Source organism: Dendrobates tinctorius, unplaced genomic scaffold (genome assembly GCF_039654945.1).
Source record: "Dendrobates tinctorius isolate UK_male_01 unplaced genomic scaffold, ASM3965494v1 ptg000022l, whole genome shotgun sequence".
Classification (NCBI taxonomy): domain Eukaryota; kingdom Metazoa; phylum Chordata; class Amphibia; order Anura; family Dendrobatidae; genus Dendrobates; species Dendrobates tinctorius.
The window spans coordinates 36,941,071-36,966,528 of record NW_027361690.1 but is presented as its reverse complement, the minus strand read 5'-3'; the positions used below and the strand labels follow the sequence as shown (position 1 = coordinate 36,966,528).

Here is a 25,458-nt window from a genome sequence, read left to right as displayed (position 1 = left end):
TCTGTGTCCTTCTAAAATAGTTTAGGCTGCATAAACTTGCAATTCACCGCAGCCTGTGTTAGATTCAGCATCGGTACAGAACAGAACAAGTCTACATGTAGTGCAAAGAAAACCAACTGGTGTTTACTGAAACTAAAAATACAAGTGTGAACGACACCTTTATTCTGTTCCTATAGTGACACTATTATATAGAAGCATAAATGCTCCTTCATACAACAAAGTATATTCAATATTGCTCCCATCAAGTGAGGTTTCATTTGTGTAATCTAGAGACATTTAATGTTGTTGTCCAGACACTCTTCCACTGATTCGCATCTTGCAGAGGCAACCATTCGACACTAAGCCAATACTTTGCACAGGATTCAATATTTAAATGCTGTCATTGCAGCATACCTACTATTTTTTTTTACACTTTGACTGAACCTAAAGAACCCATGAGGTTCAAAACATGTTGCATGAAGAGAGTTTCATGAACAGTTATGGCTAGATGTATGCTTTATAATGAAAATATTCAATAAAGTTACGTATTACTTTACAAATGTCCTAGACTCTTATTCTGGTGAGCACACTTACTCAGTTGTTTGCTATTTAAAATAGGGTCCGTACACAATACTCGCTGGCCATTGGATTTTTGCCTCGGCAACACAGCAAACAGTGGCATTGCAAAAGGACTGATGTTACATCTCCTGAACGAGTATGCCTAGAAAACCCCTTTATGATTTTACAAATTTTTTTTTAGAAATGCATTACCTGTTGATTTTACACCATTCACCACTTTGCCAGGAATACCACCTTTAGATGTATCTTCTCTGTCTTCTCTTGAAGAATGCATTTGCAATGTACTTCTTGTCTTTAGAGATTTTTCAGTTGTTTCCTTCTTCACTGTTGCATTTCGTAGTGATTTTTCTGTAGTTTCCCGTGATGTCTGTTTTGACAGTGTTGGAGACCGTTTTCCCTTGGGCTCTAGTTTCCTAGCTGGAGAGGTTGATTTAGGTTTACTTAAAGGCTTCCTTACACCCTTAGTTTTGTCCTTTAGATCCTTTTTAAGAATCCTGTCACCTTTTACAGGGTTAAATTCATTGACTAGCATATCAGGATCTACCATACAAACATCAGGATGAGGAGGGTGGGGATAGGGATCCATCAATGGCGCAGGATTTGGATCATGGCCGTGTCTTGAACTGCTGTGATGAGAGTTTCCCATTGCTTTATCCACAGGAAGAAAGTCTGCGTCTTCGTCAGAGTCCATTACAGCATCTGCTGTTATAGATGGGCATTCTTCTGTTTCTGGCGGGACATCTGAGTCTGACTGAGATGATCCTGAATCGCTGACAGATGTGGGAGGTGTTTCATCAACTGTGCCACCCTCAGCATAACGTTTTCTTACATTATGGGTCCTACCCTTAACTGAAGGGTGACCCTCATCTTGTGAAACATCACTGTCATCAGAAAGTTCAAGGGGACTAGGATTAATGAAAGATGGAGAAAGTTCCCCTTTCCTGTGCATATATTCTGATGAAGACAATTTGTGCTCATACTCAGTTGATGTACCCATACATGTGTCAACTTCATGGGAAGCATCTCCATGATCATCGGACCCTCTGCCTCTTTGTGCCTCATAAGGCTGAAATGTGTGCTCAGGAGACATAAGAGAAGTAGGTCGGTTAGATTTATCTGTATCTTCTTCCTCATAGTATGGAGAAGATCCTCTGTCTGAATCTGGAGATGACTTTTCATCCTTTACATCTGAAGAGTAACACTGTTTGTCGCCATATTGTGAGTGTTGGAATAACTCTGGCACATTGTTTATTTCTGTAGGACCATTTGCAGTTGATGATTCTTCTTGCTGATGGTGTGGAAATGATGTAAAAACATTAGATGGTGAATATACTTCTGCTATTTCACTCTGTGTAATATCCTGATGCACAGTGATGGATTCTTTAGCTGTATCGATCTTTGATGTGCAAGAACTCTTTTTACATTCAACTCTACATGGTAATGTGCAATCATCCATGTCATAGGAACCTGTAGATTCATGATCATCAGTAACATCTTTTTCATCTGAATGCTTGGTAGCATCAGCAGGAACAAGAGGCGATACGTCCCATAAATTCCTAACACTGGGTTCTGCTTCTGCTGCATAACCACTGATCATTTGTGAGTAAAAACCTTCTGCAGTGTCCATTTTAACTGGTGTGCTAGCTTCAGATGAAGTTTCTGACACACTTTGAGAGTCACGATTTTGGTAGTCAGCCTTTGTATACTGAGCAGAAATCTTAGCTTCCTGAGGACTTGAAGGAGAAAATCTGGATAATGATGAACTTACTTCAGAAGCTCTATCAGAGACCTCTAAGTACTCAGCATCAGTACCTAATTCCTTAGACTCTGCAAAGGATGATGATTGCTGGTAAACCCTATACGACTCTCCAATTTCTTTTTCTTTTATTGAAAATGCTTGAGAGGAATATTCTGATGCTAAGTCTGTAGCCTCATGTTTTGCTAAACCAGAGAATGTTTCTTTTTCCTTACCAATGACAGTACAACTTTCTAATACCTGACTTACACTATGTCCTTCCCTAATGGTTTCTGACTGTTGGCATTCTGATTGGAAACAAGTTTTATAAACATCTTTTGTGGGCTCATTTTTTGACACAAACGGAGAATATGTGTAATCAGTATCTTCTTCTGTTTGATGCTTATCTTCATGGAAACTATATTCTGCTATTCCAAATGAGTCATGAGCTTGAGAACCACTCAATCCTGTAGTTTTCATTTCAGTGTGGACATTATAGTGTTTATTGTCAACTTCTTTTACCTCTGTTTGACCACCAAAATTAGAGAGATTGTTCTCCTTTGCTGGACTATATGTGTATGTATCATGAAAACTACCAAGATTGGTGGGGCATTTGTTTTCCTTTTCAGATTTTTCATTTGCTCCTTTTTCTAGTTCAGAATCACTAGCATTTCCTTCTTGTATTTCTGTTTTCTCATAATATGAGTCTTTCAACTCAGGAAGTCCCGATTCGGCTTGAGTAACATTTTGACTAGCTGAGCTAATGTTATCTTCATCTTCATCATCATCATCATCTTCCTCCTCCTCGTCATAATCATCATGATGTGCATGAAGATAGGTAGATTTTTCAATGTATTCATGTTCCACTGTATCTATTTTTGATGCAAGATCTGTGCCAAGTGAGGAGACATTTGACTCTTTTTCCGGATCTGTTGTATGATATGGCTCTTCCATGTGGGATTTTTCAGTTTCTTCAGTGGATACACTACTTGTCTTCTTACTGCTTTCAGAACTTGCTGATAATTGTTCCTGCTTTTCAGTATATTTAAAAATGGAGCGGTCTGCTTTTTCTTTTGGGGATACTGGAGAAGAGAGTTCCTTCTCTGTTGAGGTATACAAATGAGATTCCTCTTCTTTGGAAGATATTTCTCCATATAATTCATGTCTGGATGTGTCTGTGCCTAAAGTTAGTATCTCTTCCTTCTCCTTCTGTAGATAGCTAGCACTACTAGGCTCTACCTCTTCTATGATATGACCAACTCCTGAAGTAGCTATCTTTTCATATATGTCAGCATACTGAAAAGACTTGTCATTTGGATAAGGGGTTGGTTCTCTTTCTTCTACTTTCCCTTTCCTTATGTCACTATACGAGTCCTTATCTTGGGAATATAATTCAAATGGGCTACAAGATGACTTGAAGCCAGTATCCAACAGACTGGGAGAACCTTTTTTGTCCCGTTTTGAAAAAAAATCTTCTTTAGGGTCACCTTTATATTCTGCAAAAGTAATGTCTATTTTGTCTTTAGAAAATGATGTCTTATTGTATGATGTTTCAACATATTCTTGCTCTTTATCTTCTTTAGAATAATCATATACTTTGTATTCCTGTTTGGCTTGTTCTTGATATGTACAGTCCTCTGAAGAGAATTGTTTTGGTGATATTTCTTTTACATCATAATGTTCATCTTCCTGAAAGCTATACTTTGATTTTACTGACTCCATAATGTCTGAATGTTCATGTGTTTCAAATCCACTAATTGTTTCTTCACCAAGTTGAATAACACATTTTTTGTCTATGGCACCACCCAGATAAGAAGAGACTGGGAAGTCATTGGCAGTCTGAGAATATGGATATTCATCTTCTTCTTCTGATTCATGCACTTTAAAACCCCTTTCCACATGTTCTAATTTCACTTTAATGCATTCTGTACTGCTATCCTCAAAGGCTGTGGGGACACTCGTTCCATCCTGCTGTATTACTAGTGCATCAGATGATGTTGTTACATAGGGAACTTTGTCTAAGATGTTTGCAGGCTCAGAAAGATATGAATCTTTTATTTGTGAAACGGGGTCTTGAAGTTGAACTTTGCTTTCACTTGAAAAATGTTGTGACTCTTGCACATGCTTTTCTTCTTGAAAATGTGCATACTCTGTATCTAATATTTCGCTATCCAATTTATTAGATGCTTCTTGAATTACAACATCTAAATTCAAAGATTGCTCTTTAGACTGGTCTTCCCAATCAAGTGTATCATCAAGAAATGTGCTCTCTCCTTCTTCAGTATACCGTAGTTTGTAGCTCTCTTTTGCCAAGTACCGAGATTCTTGTTCTTCCTCTCCAAAGTGTTCTTCTGTAAACCACACTCTTTTTTCACACGTCATCTGTTTCATATAAATGTTTTCAGTTTCATCTGACTTTTCATTATCAATGTAATCATCATTATATGTATCTTTCTTTGATTCATCTGAGGTTTCTTTTTTTTCTAATACATTTTCTGCTGATTTTGCATAATCAAGAGAAAACTCAGTATGTTGGAAATTGTATGGCTTCTGAAAAGGACATGATTCCTGTTTTCCTCTGATGGTTATTTCAATAGGATCACCTTTGAGAGGGTTATGGTCTGCAAAAGAAAATGACTCTGAGTCATCAGGGCTTGAAGAGAAAGTGACAGGAGATTTGTCTTCTTTTTGCTGTGCCTTACCATCAGAATGATATGATTGTGTCTTTGCTATTGATGACTCTTCTGAATGGACTTCTGAAAATGTTTGTTTCTCTTCTCTATATTCAGGTGTCATGAAGGATTGAGTATATTGTTGAAAATTTGCCTCCTGGTGTTTCTGATCTTCTCCAAAGCTTTCCTTCAGGGACAGCAAAGGATCTACACATTCTGCTGATATTTCAGTAGTTGAACATTTCATTTCTTCCTTTTGAGTCTGATCTTTCAACTGAAGAATACTTTCATCATCTAAATATGTTTCTTTTGTGGGGCTTCCTTGATATGTTTCATTTACAATTGGACTTTGTTCTATCAAAGACATCTGTAAGGATGTGTCATCTTCTTTTCCCTGTTCTGTAAAAGAAAGTGACTTTGCATCTCCTAAGAATATGTCTTGGCCAGAGCTCTCGGTATCATCTTTTACAGGACACTGCTCTATGATTTCAGAATAATTGCCATACACTGCTGATATTTGCATGGGTGATGTTACCTGCTGTGTATCAGCATCTGCTTCTTTACGTGTGGGTAAACAATCTATATTTAAGACTTGCTTCGGTGAATCTAAATCTTCAAGTTGCATATATGGCTCTGATTTCATAAAAAACATTTCCTCCTTAGATAGATCACATTTTTCAAGGTGCTCTCTACTTTCTGAAGATGACTCATATGGTTTATCAAGATGCTCCCTACTTTCTGCAGATGACTCGTATGATACTGTTATTTCATCTTTTCTTTCATGTTTAAGTATATCAGCGGCTTCAAAAAGTTCAGCTTGTGTAGTTTCAGATCTGTCCTCTACAGGGGATTGGTGGGAAGGTGTGTGTCCTGTACTTGTAGGACCTGATTGAGTTGGAGATGCCATTTTTACAGTGCTATCATCAGGACTTAGACATCTTTCCTCAGCCTCTCCAAAGCTGGAATCAACTTTGTCCTGTTCACTTCCAGAAATAACTGGAGATATCTTCATGTCTGTATTATAACCATATGGTACCTCAATAACTTCATGTTCAGAAAATAAAAGAGGATTGTAAAGTTTTTTACTAGATGTCTCCATATTTGTTGCATCATCATCAAGTTCTTCATCCTGTACTGAGCCGCTCAGACGATCTTTTCCTGCAGACATGAGAGATTGAAAATCTTCTGGTGGAGGGGATTTAAAACATTTATCTTCTTCTAGAGATGATGTAGGTGATATAGTACCAGCAGATGGCAAGTACTCTATGCCCTGGGTTGCCTCAGTGTGAGAAGATGGAATGCTGTTGGCAGTATCAAGTAGTAATGAGCTTTTTCCAGTCTCTTCAGTTTTTGGTGCAGTAATAGAAGCCACAGATTGATCTTCGGCAACAGATGTAGCAAAAGAAGACAGTTTATCACACTCAGTTATAGACGTTGCTGAGGAAACGTGTTCCTCCTCTGCAAGTGGAGCAGCAACAATGTTTGTAGAATATCCCACTATTTCAGATTCTTGCATAACATAGCCTTTTGTAGGACCTTCAGTAGATGAAACTGCTTTGATGCCATGTATTGCCTCAAATGATCCAGGATGATCTGGGACAGAAATGTCATAACTGCCAACATCATACTGTAAATGAGGAATTCTTTCTTCCTGTTCATCATGTATTTCCTCATCCGAAATTGTTTGTTCTGTCTCTGAATAGCCTGGCATTGTTTCATCTTGGATGTATGATATGTGCTCTGCAGTAGTTCCAGATGAGACAGGGGCACCAGTTAAGTACGATGTCTCCTTTGATACATGTTGGTCACAAATATTTATTATTGCATCAGTCTCTTGCTGCAATGACATTGCAAAATTGGAGGGCTTGTTTTCTGCCTGTTCATCAGAGTGATCTGTGTATTCACTGCTCTTATATTTAAGATCATCCCTAAGTTCTTCTGAATATTCTTCCATTTCTTCCACCTCTGCTTTTTCCACAACTTCTACATTTTTCTCTACTTCCTTGTCATCTTCGACTTTTCTACAGATATGGTCATCTTTTTGCTCTACCACTATTTCTTCTTTTTGTTTTCTATCTAATATTCCCTTTTCATCCAATTCATTTTCTTTATCTTCATCCATCTCTAAATCTTGAATGTCTAAAGTTGGCATAGTTTCAAATTTGTTTCTGATAGATACGCCTTCTTTGTCAACATTTGGGGTAGTTTCTTCTTCTGTATTTATATCATCTTCATATTCTGCCATCTCAGCAGGTTCCTCCATTGCTGCGCCTTCATCAACCATTTCAGCTGTCTCAACTGCTTGATACATTGGTTTCTCTTCATGTTGTGAGTCTCCTTCCACATCAGTTGTCGTGATACCTTCATCTGGGGACTCAAGAGGACTTTTCTTATCTGAGGTTATTTCATCTAATGTGATTTCATCTTTGAATTGGTTTTGATCTAATGACATATCTGATGGTCTATTTTCAATAGTCTCTGGTTTTGAAAGAGTAGGATCATTTTCCTTTATATTGGATTGTTCTAGGTTGTCTTCATACTTCAACTCCTCAAAGTCCTTGGTGAGATCCTCAGGAGATGACATAACTGATCTCTGTTCTGTCATATCATCTGTTTGTGGTTTGTTTCCCATTTGTACTTGTTGTACATGGCTTACTTTTTGTTCAGGTGCAGAATCTTTTTCAGGTTTGCATTTAACTTTTTCAGTTCTAATTTTCCCAGGAACTTTTGCTTTGTGCAATGTTTTTCTCACTTCAGGTGTAAATGGCCGTAAGTCGGGTTTTAATAGTTTCTTAGTTTCAGGTTTAAAATCCTTTTTCTTATCTTCCTTCCTTACATCTTTCTTATCTTCCTTCTTAATATTTTCTTTCTTTATATCTATTTTTTCTTTCTTTATTTCTTTCTTTTCTTTATCCTTTTTTTCATCAAGTTTGGAAATCTTATCCTTGATGAATTTTTTGCCAGTCTTTTCTTTCAGGAGTTTCCTCTTTTCTAATTTAGCAGAATCAATTGCTTCTGTTTTTATCTTTTCTGTTTTTAAAGGTTTCTCAGTATGTTTGTCTTCCTTGATTTTTCGCTCTGATTTCATTTCTTTTGTAATCTCTGGTTTACCATCTTTAGCCACTTCTTCAGAAATATCTTCTCTTTTGCTTGGCTTACCTGTGCTTGGTCGTGTAGAGGACTTCAGACTTTCTTTGCTGTCAGCCCTTTGTTTTATTTTTGTGTGCTTGCCAGTAGATGGTGGGACACCACTGGATATTTCTTTTTGTGTTGCTACTGGATATCTCAGAAAATCTAAATGTTTCAGCTTTTCTAGACCTTCTAGAATCTTATTTTGTGGAGCATTTCCAGGAAACAAAACACGCACAATTTTTTCTGTTGGGCTAGCAGGGAGCCAAACAACAAGGGCAGTGATAGATGTAAGATATGGTACTGAAATTTCACCCTCTTTCCCATTTGCTAATATAATACCAGTTTTTGCTTTGCTATTTCCAGCCCATTTCTGCATCAAAAATTGCATTTCTTTACTGTCTTTCACTGGGTTGAGGACATACATATCCAACCTGCCAACACCCATTTTGTGAAACAATGTTATGGGCTCTATTTGGTTACTAATTACCCTGTATAAAGGTTCAGATTTAATTCCTAATTTGTTTAAGTACTGCAGAGTCAGACAAGCTTCTTCAATACTTCTTTTAACTTTCATATTAGACTCAGGCATTTTCAGTTTATCTGGAACATTAAAAAACACTACACCCAGTTCCGGTGATATTAAGTTCTTCATCCAGTCACTATAAGCAGTGGAGCCCTGAGATTGTTCTTCATCTTGCTCAGCTAATTTTCTTTGAAGAAGTCCATTTATTCCAGGAAGATTATCTGCTCCAATATGTGTGAGCAATATGGAATCAATTCTATCCAAATGTCGAACCAACTTCCAGAAACAAGATTTCCTTTCTGAGCCACCATCAACCAGAATATTAAATCCATTGACAGCAAATAGTGCGGAGTCTCCCCTTCCTCCGGGAAATATGTAACAACATGGTTTTGACAACTTTAAAAATCCTCCTGAATTTGGTGGTTCCAGTAGATCAAAAGGAGAAGGAACATCAACTGTCTCTGAGACATAGTCTGCAAATTCTGAAACCCCATCCATAGCAGGTAAGACAAGGTCAGGATTAAGTTTCAAATTTATGATATCCTGGAAACTGGAATGTCCAAGGTTGCACCAATCTCCCTCTTCCAAGCAAGATACTGTTAAAGATGCTTTAATCTCTGGATCAGTGTTGCTGAAGAGCTGGCAGACCTGCAGTGACACATATACAAATCAAAATGATTAACCAAATTCCAGGGATATTTATTAAATGGAATCTGTCACCACAGACAGAGCCCCTGGTGTGCCACTTACTGGGATGCTTAGTGTAGTTTTGATAAAATCACTATTTATCAGCAGGAGATTATCATTACAGAACTAGTAAACCTGCTACAGTCATGGGCAAAAGTGTTGGCACTCTTGAAATTGTTCCAGAAAATGAAACACTTCTCCCAGAGAATTATTGCAATTGCACATGTTTTGTTATACGCATGTTTATTTCCTTTGTATGTATTGGAACAACACAAAAAAACAGAAGGAAAAAAAAAGACAAATTGGACATAATTTTACAAAAAAAACAGAAAGGGGCCAAACAAAATTGTTGACTCCCTCAACTTAAAGTGAACCTGTCAGCAGGATTGTGCTCAGTAACCTACAGACAGTGCCAGGTTGGCGCTGTTATACTGATTGAAATGATATGTGGGTTGATCAAATCTTGTGGTTGTTGTTCAATCTTTATTTGCAGTTTTCAGTTAATGAGATTCTCGTGCTCTGTGGCAGCCTGTGAGGGGCTTTATGTGGTGCTCTACTTATATATTCATCTGTATGGGCTTACCACAGGTCACTGAACCCGCAGTGACCTGCCCCTTATTTTACATACTGCATAGAATATTGTGTGGAAAAAAAATTAACATTAATCAAAATGGCGCAGGCGGAGGCACCAACACTGTAGCATGATACAATGAATAATATGCATATATTCATTTATGATTTTCTCATATATTATTGTGGAGAGAGAAAAAAATTATCTTGCACAGTAGCATCTATAGCGTTCCGCCTGCTGTTAATTATTCTTTTTTTTTTTGCTTGTTGCAGGACTCATTTCATTTTCTGTAGCCAGTAGAATAATGTGCTTTACCAAAAAGCTTTATCTTGGTCTCATCTGTCCACAAGATGTTTTCCTAGAAGGATTTTGGCTTACTTACGTACATTTTGGCAAAGTGCAGTTTAGCTTTGTATCAACAGTGGGGTCCTCCTGGGTCTCCTGCCATAGCGTTTCATTTAATTCAAATGTCTACAGATAGTTCAGTTCGCGTTGACAATGATGCACTCTGAGCCTGCAGGACAGCTCAAATGTATTTGGAACTTGATTGGGGCTACTTATCCACCATCCGGGCTATCCTGTGTTGCAACTTTTCATAAATTTTTCTCTGCCATGCACATCTAAGGAGATTAGCTACAGTGCAATGGGTTGTAAACCTTGTGATTATGTTGCGCACTGTGCACAAAGAAATATCAAGATCCCTGGAGATGGACTTTTAACCTTGAGATTGCTGATAGTTTTTCACAATTTTGGTTCTCAAGTCCTCAGACAGTTCTCTCATCCTTTTTCTGTTCTCTGTGCTTAACGTGACATACACAGACACATAATGCAAAAGATTGAGTCACCTTCTCCCCTTTTTATCTGGTTTCAGGTGTGATTTTCATATTGCCGACACCTGTTACTTCTCACATGTGAGTTTGACCGAGACTCACATGCTTGAAATAAAGTTGTTTACCCACAATTTTAGAAAGGTGCCAACAATTTTGTCTGGCCCATTTTTGGGGTTTTGTGTGAAATTATGTGCAATTTGCCTTTTTTTCTGTTTTTTTTTTGGTGCTGTTCTAATACAATACACACAAAGGAAATAAATAGGTATATAACAAAGCATGTGTAACTGCAATAATTTTTTGGGAGAAATACTTCATTTTCTGGAACAATTTCAAGGGTGCCAACACTTTCGGCCATGACTGTATAAGGTTGTCAAGCATTTCTACGAGCTTCGTATATGCCCACCTCCACCACTGATTGGCAGCTTTTTTGTAGACTGTACATGGGCAGAAAGCTGCCAATCAGTGGAGTGGGCGGGGTTAAGCTTAACATTAAGAGAACTGGTATATCTGCAGCAGATTTTATCAAAACTACAATAAGCAGTCCAGTAAGTGATACATCGCTACAAACAATTTCTCTGCCCCTACTGCCCCTACATCACCCTGCTCTCAGAAGGGGCAACAAAAACCTGGTGACAGATTCCCTTTAATAAAATTGCCAAATACTTACTGTACATAGAACTTATGTTAATTAAGATCCATGTCAAGCTAAATTAAAATACAAAACCTCTTTACTATGAATCAGTTTACTTTCTGCTATGTCAGAAGTTAATTTTTTTTTTTAACACCTGAATATACAGTTTATGGGCTGTATTATAGCATTCTAAGAAAAGTTAAAAGGCTTATAGCAAGCAACAGGATATACAATGTAAGCAATATTTGCATTGCTGGAAACCATCATCATTTTGGACAAGAAAACACAATTTTCAGCAAGTCAAAGGCAAAAAAGGAGGAGAATACTGACACCGCATCCTTCACGATAACAGAAAGCTCTGCAGCAGCACAGCTCACTCATCCTGCCCTAGAATGATCAGTCTGATCAATGCAGGGCAAAAGAGAAAGCTAACAGGACCTGCACATCTCTACAGTTTCTATGACTGCACAGATGCTGAGGATTATAGCTATCTGAAGGCCCTTTCGGGTCATGTAATCAGTTACATGCTTGGAAGAAACTTAAATATGTGGTAGGGTATACTCAGTGTGTGCGTATGTGTCTGTATATGTATGTGCATGTAGCAGAGCTGTTTGTGTCTGTTTTGATGATGTAGGTAAGCTGTGTTGTAGCTGAGCTGTGTATTTGTGTAGCAGAGCTGTGAATGTATCAAAGCTGTCTGTGTATGTAGCAGAAATGTGTCTGTAGCAGATTTGTGTGTTTGCTTTTATAGCAGGGCCGTGTGTCTACTATGAATGTAGCAGTGTTGTGTACATGTGTGCAATGAATAGAGAGTACATAATGTGCGTATGTATACCATACACATGCTGCACAGCAACACTAACAATAGACGTATTACCTTTTTATTGTACCCTAGTGCATTCAAATCTGTGATATTAAAATCTCAGCTTCTTTACACAGTCTGGGAAGGTTTAATGAGAAGGAAATATGTTTTTCATTTTTTCTGTTGCCTAAAGCTGGGGTGAGTCTAGTGCCTCTTATGGTCTGAAGAATACAATATTTGTTTTTCATATACTTACTTCTGGATCATTGAACACCTCTCCCAGTCTATGTAATGGAAAGGTACCACTTTGCAGAATTAAGTCTCCTTCCTGGTCAGAGCACTGGCCACTCAGAATAAGGAGCTTGTAAGCAGAAGGATCTGTGATCAAGGACCGTACCTAGTAGGAAAGTTAGAAATGCCCTTTAGTCAAAAAATATATAAAGACAAAAGTAGTAATGACAGAAATAACAGCAGTCACAGGCTCACAATATTACAGATTCTATACAATATAATGATTTCCATATAAAATTACTAATTAATAGGCTTACAGAACTGTCAAATGGATAAGTCTAAAAAGTTATTGTACATTGACCACTGAACATCGAAGTCAGGCTCTACTGTATTCTTGCGTGTCTCAACTCTCCCTCGATAGAAGGTTCCAGGGAAAAGAAGTTTAGTTTCAGGTATGTAGATTTTCTGCATGTCCAATCTTTTGTTCTCAGGAGAGAACATCTGCTGTCAGAGATGTCTGAATGGAGATTATTTCTCCTCTCCTCAATGAGAACACATGCACACTACGTGTAAGGGCCCCGTCACACATAGCGACGCACCAGCGATCCCGACAACGATATGACCTTGTCAGGAGCGCTGGTGTGTCGCTACATGATTGCTGGTGAGCTGCCAAACAGGCAGCTTCACCAGCAATCAGCACCAGCGACACGCGGATAACAAGCAACGCATGTCGCTTAGTTACCCACTGTGTACCTTGGTTACCAGCTCCCTGCACCAGCGCGCTGGTAACTAAGGTACACATCGGGTTTCTAAGCGCTGCGTGCCACTTAGAAACCGGATGTTTACCTTAGTTACCAGCACCAGCTCGCTAATCGCTGGTCTCCTGCCTGCCACACGCAGCGACGCGTGCTGGCCAGCGGGAGACCAGCGATCAAAAAAATGTCCTGGCCATTCCAGGACGATCAGCGATACCCGGCAGGGGGGACGGTCGCTGGTAAGTGTCACACACAGCGATCTCACTGGTGAGATCGCTGCTGCGTCACAAAACTTGTAACTCAGCAGCGATCTCGCTAGCGAGATCGCTGTGTGTGACGGGGGCTTTAGTGTGTGGAGAGATTCGGAGGAATGACTATCAAGCATTTGGCCAACAACTACAGTGCCTTGCGAAGTTCGGCCCCCTGGGAATTTTCAACCATTTTCCACATATCATGCTTCAAACATAAAGATACCAAATATAAATTTTTGGTGAAGAATCAACAACAAGTGGGACACAATTATGAAGTTGAACAAAATTTATTGGTTATTTTAAATTTTTGTGGAAAGTCAAAAACTGAAAAGTGGGGCGTGCAATATTATTCAGCTCCTTTAACGAAATACTTTGTTGCACCACCTTTTGCTGCGATTACAGCTGCAAATCACTTGGGGTATGTCTCTATCAGTTTTGTACATCAAGAGACTGAAATTCTTGCCCATTCTTCCTTGGCAAACAGCTCGAGCTCAGTGAGGTTTGATGGAGATCGTTTGTGAACAGCAGTTTTCAGCTATTTCCACAGATTCTCGATTGGATTTAGGTCTGGACTTTGACTTGGCCATTCTAACACCTGGATACGTTTATTTGTGAACCATTCCATTGTAGATTTTGCTTCATGTTTGGGATCATTGTCTTGTTGGAAGACAAATCTCCGTCCCAGTCTCAGGTCTTTAGCAGACTCCAACAGGTTTTCTTCAAGAATGGTCCTGTATTTGGCTCCATCACTCTTCTCATCAATTTTAATCATCTTCTCTGTCCCTGCTGAAGAAAAGCAGCCCCAAATCATCATGGTGCCACCACCATATTTGACAGTGGGGATGGTGTGTTCAGGGTGATGAGCTGTGTTGCCTTTACGTCAGACATATCGTTTGGCATTGTTGCCAAAAGGTTTGATTTTGGTTTCATCTGACCAGAGCACCTTCTTCCACATGTTTGGTGTGTCTCCCAGGTGGCTTGATGCAAACTTTAAACAACACTTTTTATGGATTTCTTTGAGAAATGGCTTTCTTCTTGCCACTCTTCCATAAAGGTCAGATTTGTGCTGTGTACGACTGATTGTTGTCCTATGGACAGACTGTCCCACCTCAGCTGCAGATCTCTGCAGTTCATCCAGAGTGATCATGGGCCTCTTGGCTGCATCTCTGATCAGTCTTCTCCTTGTTTGAGAAGAAAGTTTAGAGGGACGGCCGGGTCTTGGTAGATTTGCAGTGGTATGATGCTCCTTCCATTTCAATATGATCGCTTGCACAGTGTTCCTTGGGATGTTTAAAGTTTTGGAAATCGTTTTGTATCCAAATTCGGCTTTAAGCTTCTCCACAACAGTATCACGGACCTGCCTGTTGTGTTCCTTGGTCTCCATGATGCTCTCTGTGCTTCAAACAGAACCCTTAGACTATCACAGAGCAGGTGCATTTATACGGAGACTTGATTACACGCAGGTGGATTATATTTATCATTTCTAGTCATTTAGGACAACATTGGATCATTCAGAGATCTACAATGAACTTCTGGAGTGAGTTTGCTGCACTGAAAGTAAAGGGGCCGAATAATATTGCACGCCCCACTTTTCAGTTTTTGACTTTCCACAAAAATTTAAAATAACCAATAAATTTCGTTCAACTTCACAATTGTGTTCCACTTGTTGTTGATTCTTCACCAAAAATTTACATTTAGTATCTTTATGTTTGAAGCATGATATGTGGGAAAAGGTTGAAAAGTTCCAGGGGGCCAAATACTTTTGCAAGGCACTGTATCTAGGGTGTTCGGCCATCTTTACACTTAGTTCTTTTCCAGAGCTAAAGTTCAGCAATTTTTCTCCTTAAAGGGTTATTGCTATCTTCATAAATTAATATTGTAGAATAGTGCTTGGAAAAAAACAGACTTTTGCAATTTACTACTACCGTATATACCTGAGCATAAGCCGAGTTTTTCAGGCACCTAATTTTACCACAAAAAACCTGTGAAAATGTATTGACTCAATTATAAGCCGGGTATGAACTACCCCCTCATCTCCATCCTGATCTGACAGGCCTCATCATCGCTACCCTGGTCTGCATGGCTCCTCATCCCCATCCTGGTCTGCATGACCCCCTCATCCCTATCCTGGTCTGCATGGCTCCTCATTCCTATCATTGTATGAATGGCCTCCTCATCTCTATCCTGGTATGCATGGCCACCTCATTTCTATCCTGGGATGCATGGCTCCTCATCCCTATTCTGATATGAATGACCTCCTCATCCATATGAAGGTATGTATGGCTCCTCATCCCTATCCTGGTATGCATGGTTCCTCATCCCTCATCCTAGTATGCATGGCTCCTCATCCCTATCCTGGTATGCATGGCTCTTCATTCCTATCCTGGTATGCATGGTTCCTCATCCCTATACTGTTATGCATGGCTCCTCATCCCCCTATCCTGGTATGCATGGCTCCTCATCCCTATCCTGGTATGCATGGCTCCTCATTTCTAGCCTGGTATGCATGGCTCCCATCAGAAAAACATTAAAAAAAAATATCCTACAAACTGTCCTTGAGCTCCCAGTGGTGGAGCGATCACATGTGCCTGCTACTTAAGGGAATGAATATTCACTGCCCTTCATGCCTATGGGAGTGGAGAGAAGTGAATATTCATTTATCTTAAGTAGCGGGAACACGAGATTGCCCAGCAGCTGCAGGAAGAGGGCAGTTGTGACTATTGTGCCCGCTATTACAGAGAAATGAATATTCACTGCCAGCACAGTGAATACTCATTTCTCTTTAGCAGCGGGTACAGGCTTTAGCCGCAGCAGCCGGCTCCTGCCTCCTGTGACCCGCTGCTTTGCCGCTGCAGCTCTCCCTCCATCTTCTGGGACCTTCACTCGAGTATAAGCCAAAGGGGGGCTTTTTCAGCACAAAAGAAATGTGCTGACAAACTTGGCTTATAAATGGTAATTTGCAGCTGTTCTTAGCATATCAATATTTGTCTTTTGTTTACAGCTTGTTGCCTAGAAACCGACCACTGCAGAGGTCTAGCTTGTACACACTGTGCTGAAGCTGGCCAAGATTAGGTTAGAGCACATTCCAGTGATCCCATCTAGCTTCAAAACAGTGCTTACAAACTCAGTAGAAAAGAACTTGCAAGCATTATGCATTTTCTGCTGTTCAGCAGTGGTGGTTGGTCTTCATGGCAAAGAGCTGTAAACAAAAGAAAAGGGTTAATATCCTAAGAACGGCTGACATTTCTAATAAGCAGTAAATTGAAAAATTGCGTCTGTTTTATAAGCACTATACAACAAAACCAATTCATGAAGATGGAAAAAAAGATTTCCTCAAGTGTATTGCCATCAATATAGTCAAGCACCAGTTAGAAGTACAACATATCCTAACATTCCATTTGCTAACTATCATTTTGGGCATGCAATGGATATGGAGTGGTCAGGCAACAGTATAAACAGATGGAGTAGGACATGGAGGATGCTCATGTGTTTAGCTTCCCACCTAATTAACGACTTCTTCTGTATCATATCATGACTTAATAAGAGAACAGATCATTCTCCTAATGATAGACAGTACCTCATAAACAATGCTGTCTGAGTTGGGATTCACCAGGATCACTGTCTCTAGAACATCACTTTGATGCTGCAAAGTCCTTTGGCCTACGGAAAAAAAAATGTACTGTTAAATGGCACAACTGTCAATTAATCCCAGTACATAATTTGACTTCATTCATTCATTCCTTTAACCTCCACATAGAACACAGTTGACAATTAAGGATTTTTGTATAATGTTGACTTGAAGAAAACAGTGATTTAAGTACAAGTAACAAAAACATTTTTTATTCATTTTACTCTCAAATCAGATTGTAATTTTCCTCCCACACAACACTTGTATTCAGCAAATGAAAGATATTATCTTCACAGCTGTAATTGTTTCAGGAATTTACATTGGTACAAAGGGTACAACTAAGAAATCTCAACATCAAGATATTGGGATGCAAAAAGAACATTTTAATAAAAATGTCTCATTAAAGTCAAACATGTAAATAATTTAGAATATGTTTAGGGTTTTTTCTCTTTTGATATATTATTTTGTAGGGGAAAAAAATGGAAAAATATCTTAAATATTAAAAAAAAAAGTGATCTCTTGTTAGATCCTGTTCATTTCCATGGGAAATGGTTTGTTAGGCTGGAATCATACATACTGTTATTGAGCCAGACACAACAACAACCTTTGGATTTGGCTTTGACAGCTGCTTCAAAAACTTCTACAAACTATGTGACTCCAATCTTAAAATATTTGTTTTGTTTCTAATAAAATCACTTTATTTGGTGCTGACACACCATCCAAACGTCACAACCGCCTGATAACACCATGCTCCCTTGCTGGACTACAATATCGTAGAGTTTGTATTTTACAACATTCAATTTCTGTACAGACACTGGTGTAAAGACTTTAACTAAAGTAGCATCAGTAACTACTACTACAGCTCTGCGCTGGAAGGGGCAAAAAGATATCATCAAAGCTTTTAGGACAGAATTCTGGAATAAAAAGCTTTGAATAGTTGCAAAACTTTTGCACAACACAAGGCTGTGCAAAAATAGAATGTGGCGATCCCCAGTCATCGAATTCATGATGAGTGGCGGCATTCCTTACATCACATATATTACTCCAGTCGTTGACTTGTACAAGATTTGTGGGAGGCACACGCAGAGGCGCATGACACTTCACACCTCGCCTGATTTACTAAGAAGCACCTGTCTCTTAATAAATCGGGCACCTCGCATTCCACCTCGCCCTCTCATCAACACTGGCGTGAAAAGCGCGGTACGTTAATTAAGCGTGAACATGTACAAACAATAAAGACATCACAAAGTAACACATACTTCACCAGTTACAGGTGAAGCTTACAATCTAGAAGATAAAGCGGGTACCCATTAGGTAAAAAGTGCTTGTCATATATAGTCCAACGTTCATTATAACAAATAGGTCTTATGATATAAAGCTGCATGATCCGGTCATCACTCAATATCTGTTTAAGTACAGTTCCCAGGTATCATTGGGTGCATGGAGGATGTGGAGACAGATGAATAAAAGAGACCAGATTGTGCTCTGTAGCTGATGGGTAACCAGTGGAATGACTGACACAAGTTGGATACAGGAAAAATATATATATCTTTATACTGGGTTAGCCAGTAGATAGAAAAATATTACAATTTGAGCATCCTCTTTGGTTGATACCTTTTAATGGCTAACTGAAAAGATGATAACAAACTGCAAGCTTTCGAGACAACTCAGGTCTCTTTATCAAGCATAGAGTAGCACAACATCTGAAAAATAATATATTTGTACATCACAGGGCACAGGAATAATACAATGGATAAGACAAGTGATGTGAAGCAGAATTGTCAATGAGGGAAGGGGAAAGAAAGTCATTGAAAGTCAATATTGGAGCAGTTCATAGACTAAAGGCCCCGTCACACTAAGCGACTCACCAGCGATCCCGACACCGATATGAAGGTGTCAGGATCGCTGGTAAGTCGCTATGTGATCGCTGGTGAGCTGTCACACAGACAGCTTCACCAGCGATCAACACAGCGATGCCGAGCGCCCGGCATCGCTTGCCATCGCTGTAGAAAATAGTATCAAAATAAAAAATATAGTTATTCTCACCTTCCGACGTCCCGTTCAGCCATCCCGCCTCTCTCCACGCTCCGGTCCCAGTGATCCTTTGCACGAATGACCGCGAGATGTCACGGTCTCGTGGGATAACAAAGTCTCGCGGTCATTCATGCAAAGGATCACAGGGACCGGAGCGTGGAGAGAGGCAGGATGGCTGAACGGGACATCGGAAGGTGAGAATAACTATATTTTTTATTTTTTTTTATTATTTTTTTACACCTGATCGCTGGTCTCCCGCTGTCACACACAGCGATGCGTGCTGGCCCGCGGGAGACCAGCGACCAAAGAAATGCCCAGAGGTTTCTTGCAGCGATCAGCGATACTGGCAGGGGGGCCGCTCGCTGATCGCTGTCACACACAGCGATCTCGCTGGTGAGATCGCTGTTACGTCACAAAAGTTGTGACTCAGCAGCGATCTCGCTACCGAGATTGCTTAGTGAGACAGGGCCTTTATTGTAACAACCCTGCCGGCATCACTGCATGGCCTCCCATCCCCCACACACCAACTTACTCACTACTCCGGGCCATGCTGTGAGTTCTGTCTGCTGCCGGCTCCGTGCTGGATGCCTCTTGCCTCCTGCCTTCTCTCTGCATACTTCCTGGCTGTGTGCATAGGGGGGCGGCGCCGGCACGCTCTGGTTCTTATGGAATTAGTGTGCCACCTGCCTAAGGTGTTCCAGCCAGTTGCCAAGAGGCCTCAGATATTTAAGACAGCTCCACCTGGTGGAAGCTGCCTGAGCATCGCCTTCACTCAGTTAGTGTCTTGCTACTGAGTTGCCAGGTCCTGCCAGAGTACCAGCCGTGCCTGCCGTGCGCACCTGCCTGTCTGTCAGTCGCACCTGTCCTAGCATTCTGTTCCCCAGTGGGATCAGCAGCCACAGCCTGACACCACCCTGGAGTGGCACCTGGCAGCTACCTGCCACACAAGCCTGACCTCACCATCAGAGGCTCCAGTGTAGACTGAGGTAGCTGCATTATGTACAACCCTTCCAGGGTAGTCTGGTTTGTGGCACAGTGGGTCCACAACCCCCTCGCTCACGCCAACCTGCCAAGGCGCGAGCGTGATACTTATCTTTCTACATCAACTAAGCAATGTGCTCCTCAGACCTTTTGGGGTCATCACAACCATGGACCAGACTTCATTCACAGGACAATAAAGCATTCACACTCCTTATCTATGACCTGCTCCAGTATTTACTACCATGACTTTCTCTCCCCTTCCTTTATTGATAGTTCTGCTTCACGCCACTTGTGTTACCTATTGCATATGGGATATAAATATAAGTGACAAAACTCGAGATAAAAAGCGGACGGCACCGCTGTTACCGTGTGACTTCAAATGATGTGCGGCATACAGAAGCCCAGCAGCTGGGAATCTCGGGTGCCAGACCTGGAAACAGTCAATCCTGGGAATCCATGCAAAGTGAAAAGGTCGCACTCATCGAGATGGAAGTTTCACTGATTTATTGACATTCTCATAAACATGTCAAGTCGGGGGAGTGACATAAGGAGTGCAAGAAAGGCTGACAACGGCCGTTTCGCGCTGCTCGAGTGCTTCAACGGGTCAAACAGTGGGGGGAAGTGCCGGGTTCATATGCAAATCACATCACTCCGTACCTCCTCCCTCCACAGCTGCTGTCTAAATGACATTGGTGAATTAAAAACATGCTGAGATGCATTACAACATACAAAAGCATAAATACAACTTACTGCACAAGCAGAAAAAATAGTTACATTGAGAGATAAATTACAATGCATGTTCATATATCGAAGACTACTGTTATTTTCATATGTCGAAAACTACTATTTTTTTCTTTTCTTTTTTCTTAAGGAAAACATCTACAATCATATGTATTCAGAGACCAAACTGTCTCACTATTATTATAATGAACTATTAATATACTCACAGAAAGAAAAAAAAAAAAAATTTCAAAAAAATTCTCCCCAAAAAATTTTTTTCCCAAAAATTTTTTCCTGAAATAAAAAATACAAATTGTGTGCAACTTAATATCTGTTTTTTCATAAACGACTATGTACATACATACCTGTGTCTTATTATGGATAAACACAAAAATGGACTATCAATGACAAATCTCAATCCTAGCGGACAGAAACCACTGCACTGAAAACGCACAATGTATATGTGCACGTATACTAAACAAACAAAAAACAAGTCACTAAACGATTCAAATGTTACGGGAAAGAAAACCCACCAAATTCAAAAAGATGTCTTTGCCTCAAATATGTGAAAGTTCATCAAACTGCAATAAGAGACTCCAGAAAAAAGGTACCAGCCAGAAAAGCCACATGTATACATATGTGACCTAGTTCTCCTATCAACATCAAGGGAAATGAGGGAAAATATAAACTCCTTCATAAAAAAACAGCCATGTCTATTCTATCATTAAAACCCAGCGGACCTGTCGCCTGTGTATTCATAATCCACCTGGATTCTCGATTTAATAAGATTTTGTTTAAATGCCCTCCCTGCGGCGGTAAAACCACCTTCTCGATTCCTGCAAAGGAGAGAACATTAGGGTCATTTCCATGTGCATCTCTTACATGGTTAATTAAACGTGGGACTCCTTTTCCCGTTCTAATGGACTTAAAATGCTCACGAAAACGAATGTATAGCGGACGTATGGTTTTACCTATGTAGAAAAACCGACATGTGCAAAAAATCACAGACTACATGGTCTGTCTTGCATGTGATCAAATCTGTTACTGTATGCGTGACCGCGCCCATGTGTAATGTACGATCAGTACGATGAAATTTACAATAAGGACAATGGCCACACCTATAATTCCCTTGTGGTGTTCCTTTAGGCTATGTGCACACGTAGCATTTTAAAACGCTCACTAAAAACCGGACTCCTTCCCAGAAATCGCGCGTTTTTTTCCGCGCGATTTCACCGCGATTATGATCGCGATTTTGCCGCGATTTTCGCGTGCGTTCTTCAAGCACTTTCCAAGCGATTTGAAACATCGCTTGGAAAGTGATTGACAGGTTGGTCACACTCGTCAAACATAGTGTTTGACAAGTGTGATCAGGTTTTTACTATTGAGGCCGCCTATGCGGCTTCAATAGTAAAAGATAGGATGTTAAAATGCTAAAAAAGAATAAAAAAATCGGTGTATATTTACCTTCCGGCGTCCCGCGCTGCATTCCCGGGCCTCAGCGTTCCCAGTAATGCCTTGCGAGACCTGTGATGACGTAGTCTCGCGTTGCTATAGCGATCTCGCGAGACCACGTCATTACAGGGCCTTGCCGCAAGGCATTACTGGGAACGCTAGGCCGGGAATGCAGCGCGGGACACCGGAAGGTAAATATACCCCGATTTTTTATTTTTTATTCTTTTTTTTACAGGGGTATGGTACCCTGGGCCTGGAGGACAGTCTCCTCTCCTCCACACTGTGGGTACCAACCGCACATAAGACGCTTAACTTCCCACATGGTGGGCATAGCCACATGCGGGAAGTAAGCGATTCTCATGCATTCCTATGGGTGCGGAATCGCGGCAATTCTTTGCGATTCCGCACAAAAGAATGAGCATGCTGCGATTTTTTCCGCGATGCGATTCCGCCGCGGAAAAAAGCGCAGCATTAGCACAGCATGTGCGGAGTACCATAGGAATGCATGGGGGGGCGTTCTGTAGACGATTTTTAAGCATTTTCGCACCGAAAATCGCGGCAAAAACACTTAAAAATCGCTACGTGTGCACACAGCCTTACTCAGCCAAGTGTTACGCTTAGTGACGATCCGATTCTTAACCAAAATATCTCTAATTCTTGTACTCCGCTTACATGAGATGCGGGGCCCTCTAGATACTATGTCGCTTAAATCCCTATCTTGTTCCAAAATATGCCAATTTTTTGTAATTGCTGCTCGTATCTGACGATCCATGGGACTATATCGAAAACAAAAGGTAAATCTCTTATCATTTTCGACTCTTTTATTTTTTAGAGGCGCAACTCCTCTAACTTTATTACTGTGCTGAGATTTTACTTTTTCAAGTGTGGTATCTAATAGAACCTTAGGATATCCCCGTTGTCTGAACCTATTATATAACTCTCTAGATTGTGTTTCAAAGCCCTCCAAGGTATTATTTAAACGGTGGACTCTCAAAAATTGGCCATATGGCAATGAATTAATGGTATGTGATTTTTTGGTATGTATTTTTCTGAGGCACACCGACAGCTATCTGATACAGTAACATATACCAGATTGAAGACTGATCCCACTCCCAGGTACATCAGGGAATTAAGGTCGTTACTCAGGAAATATGTCATGATGGATGTTATTTCTGAGAAAAAGGCAGAGAAATTGCTGCCGGAGTTTCCCACGCGCCCCCACTGGTACCACGTACCCAAAATCCACAAGTCTGCTTCTTGTCCCCCAGGACGCCCAATCGTATCTGGGATAGGATCCGTCACAGAATCCCTGTCCCAGTATATTGATTGGTTGCTGCGCCCTTTGTTGGGAGAGATCCCGTCGTATATAAAGGACACCAATGCTTTTCTGCATGTGATACGGAACTTTGCTTGGCAACCCGGCTTTATGCTGGCATCCATAGATGTGGAGAGCTTATATACACGAATTCCCCAGAAGTTGGGTGTGGATACTATTAGAGAAATATTGAACTTCACAGGCAAAGAACAGGGCTTTGTGGATTTTGTTTGTGAAGCTTTGAATTTCATACTTACAATGCATTCACTTTTGATTGTGCGTGGTACCGTCAAAATGTGGGTACCGCGATGGGTACCCCGGCAGCATGTACAGTCGCCAATCTCTTTTTGGGTGCCCTGGAAGAAAAATATGTCTACAATGCCAAACAATTTTTTCAACATATCAGACTGTATCTCAGGTATGTGGATGACGTGTTCATTGTCTGGGATGGCACCAGAGATTCTTTTGACAAGTTTGTCAGTCACCTAAATGAGGTGAACCAGATGAACATGCTGCTCACACACAATTTTGGAGGGACACGGCTGGAATTTCTTGATGTCTTGCTGGAAGTAAAGGATAATGAAATCTGCACGTCAGTTTACAGGAAACCTTTGGCTACCAATTCCATATTGCGTTATGATAGTTTCCATCCATCACATACCATTAATTCATTGCCATATGGCCAATTTTTGAGAGTCCACCGTTTAAATAATACCTTGGAGGGCTTTGAAACACAATCTAGAGAGTTATATAATAGGTTCAGACAACGGGGATATCCTAAGGTTCTATTAGATACCACACTTGAAAAAGTAAAATCTCAGCACAGTAATAAAGTTAGAGGAGTTGCGCCTCTAAAAAATAAAAGAGTCGAAAATGATAAGAGATTTACCTTTTGTTTTCGATATAGTCCCATGGATCGTCAGATACGAGCAGCAATTAGAAAAAATTGTCATATTTTGGAACAAGATAGGGATTTAAGCGACATAGTATCTAGAGGGCCCCGTATCTCATGTAAGCGGAGTACAAGAATTAGAGATATTTTGGTTAAGAATCGGATCGTCACTAAGCGTGACACTTGGCTGAGTAAAGGAACACCACAAGGGAATTATAGGTGTGGCCATTGTCCTTATTGTAAATTTCATCGTACTGATCGTACATTACACATGGGCGCGGTCATGCATACAGTAACAGATTTGATCACATGCAAGACAGACCATGTAGTCTATGTGATTTTTTGCACATGTCGGTTTTTCTACATAGGTAAAACCATACGTCCGCTATACATTCGTTTTCGTGAGCATTTTAAGTCCATTAGAACGGGAAAAGGAGTCCCACGTTTAATTAACCATGTAAGAGATGCACATGGAAATGACCCTAATGTTCTCTCCTTGCAGGAATCGAGAAGGTGGTTTTACCGCCGCAGGGAGGGCATTTAAACAAAATCTTATTAAAACGAGAATCCAGGTGGATTATGTTTACACAGGCTGTGGTATGCAAAAATTAAGACCTTTAGATAATAATGCAAAATGGGAATCATTCAAAACATGTCCTGTCAAATTGATCACTGAAAATGGTTGAGATTCCGTTATTACTTCTGTCTCCACGAGACCTGTTTCCTCTTGCGGTACCAACCGAAAACTCTTCCTCCTTCCTCTTCTGACTCTCCGCCTAAAGGGACATTAGATCCAGCTCGGGCTACTTCACATGCTCATTGCTGGTCGGGTGAGATAGTATTGTAACTGACCCCCTCCCCCACGGTTTTGTTGCCCAGGGATATGTATTTTTCTGAGGCACACCGACAGCTATCTGATACAGTAACATATACCAGATTGAAGACTGATCCCACTCCCAGGTACATCAGGGAATTAAGGTCGTTACTCAGGAAATATGTCATGATGGATGTTATTTCTGAGAAAAAGGCAGAGAAATTGCTGCCGGAGTTTCCCACGC

At 40.4% G+C, this 25,458-nt stretch overlaps 1 protein-coding gene across 1 annotated transcript in view; it reads right to left on the bottom strand.

Moving 5' to 3' along the window:
- Positions 1–25,458, bottom strand: part of MAP1A (microtubule associated protein 1A) — a 393,360-nt gene that overhangs the window by 18,296 nt on the left and 349,606 nt on the right. Inside the window, exons 3-5 of the mRNA XM_073568587.1 lie at positions 16,956–17,038; positions 12,398–12,538; positions 751–9,268 (exon numbers count right to left, since the gene is read on the bottom strand). Coding sequence (XP_073424688.1) covers positions 751–9,118 — 8,368 coding nt within the window. The 5' untranslated portion in view covers positions 9,119–9,268; positions 12,398–12,538; positions 16,956–17,038. The remainder of the gene's footprint in view (positions 1–750; positions 9,269–12,397; positions 12,539–16,955; positions 17,039–25,458) is intronic.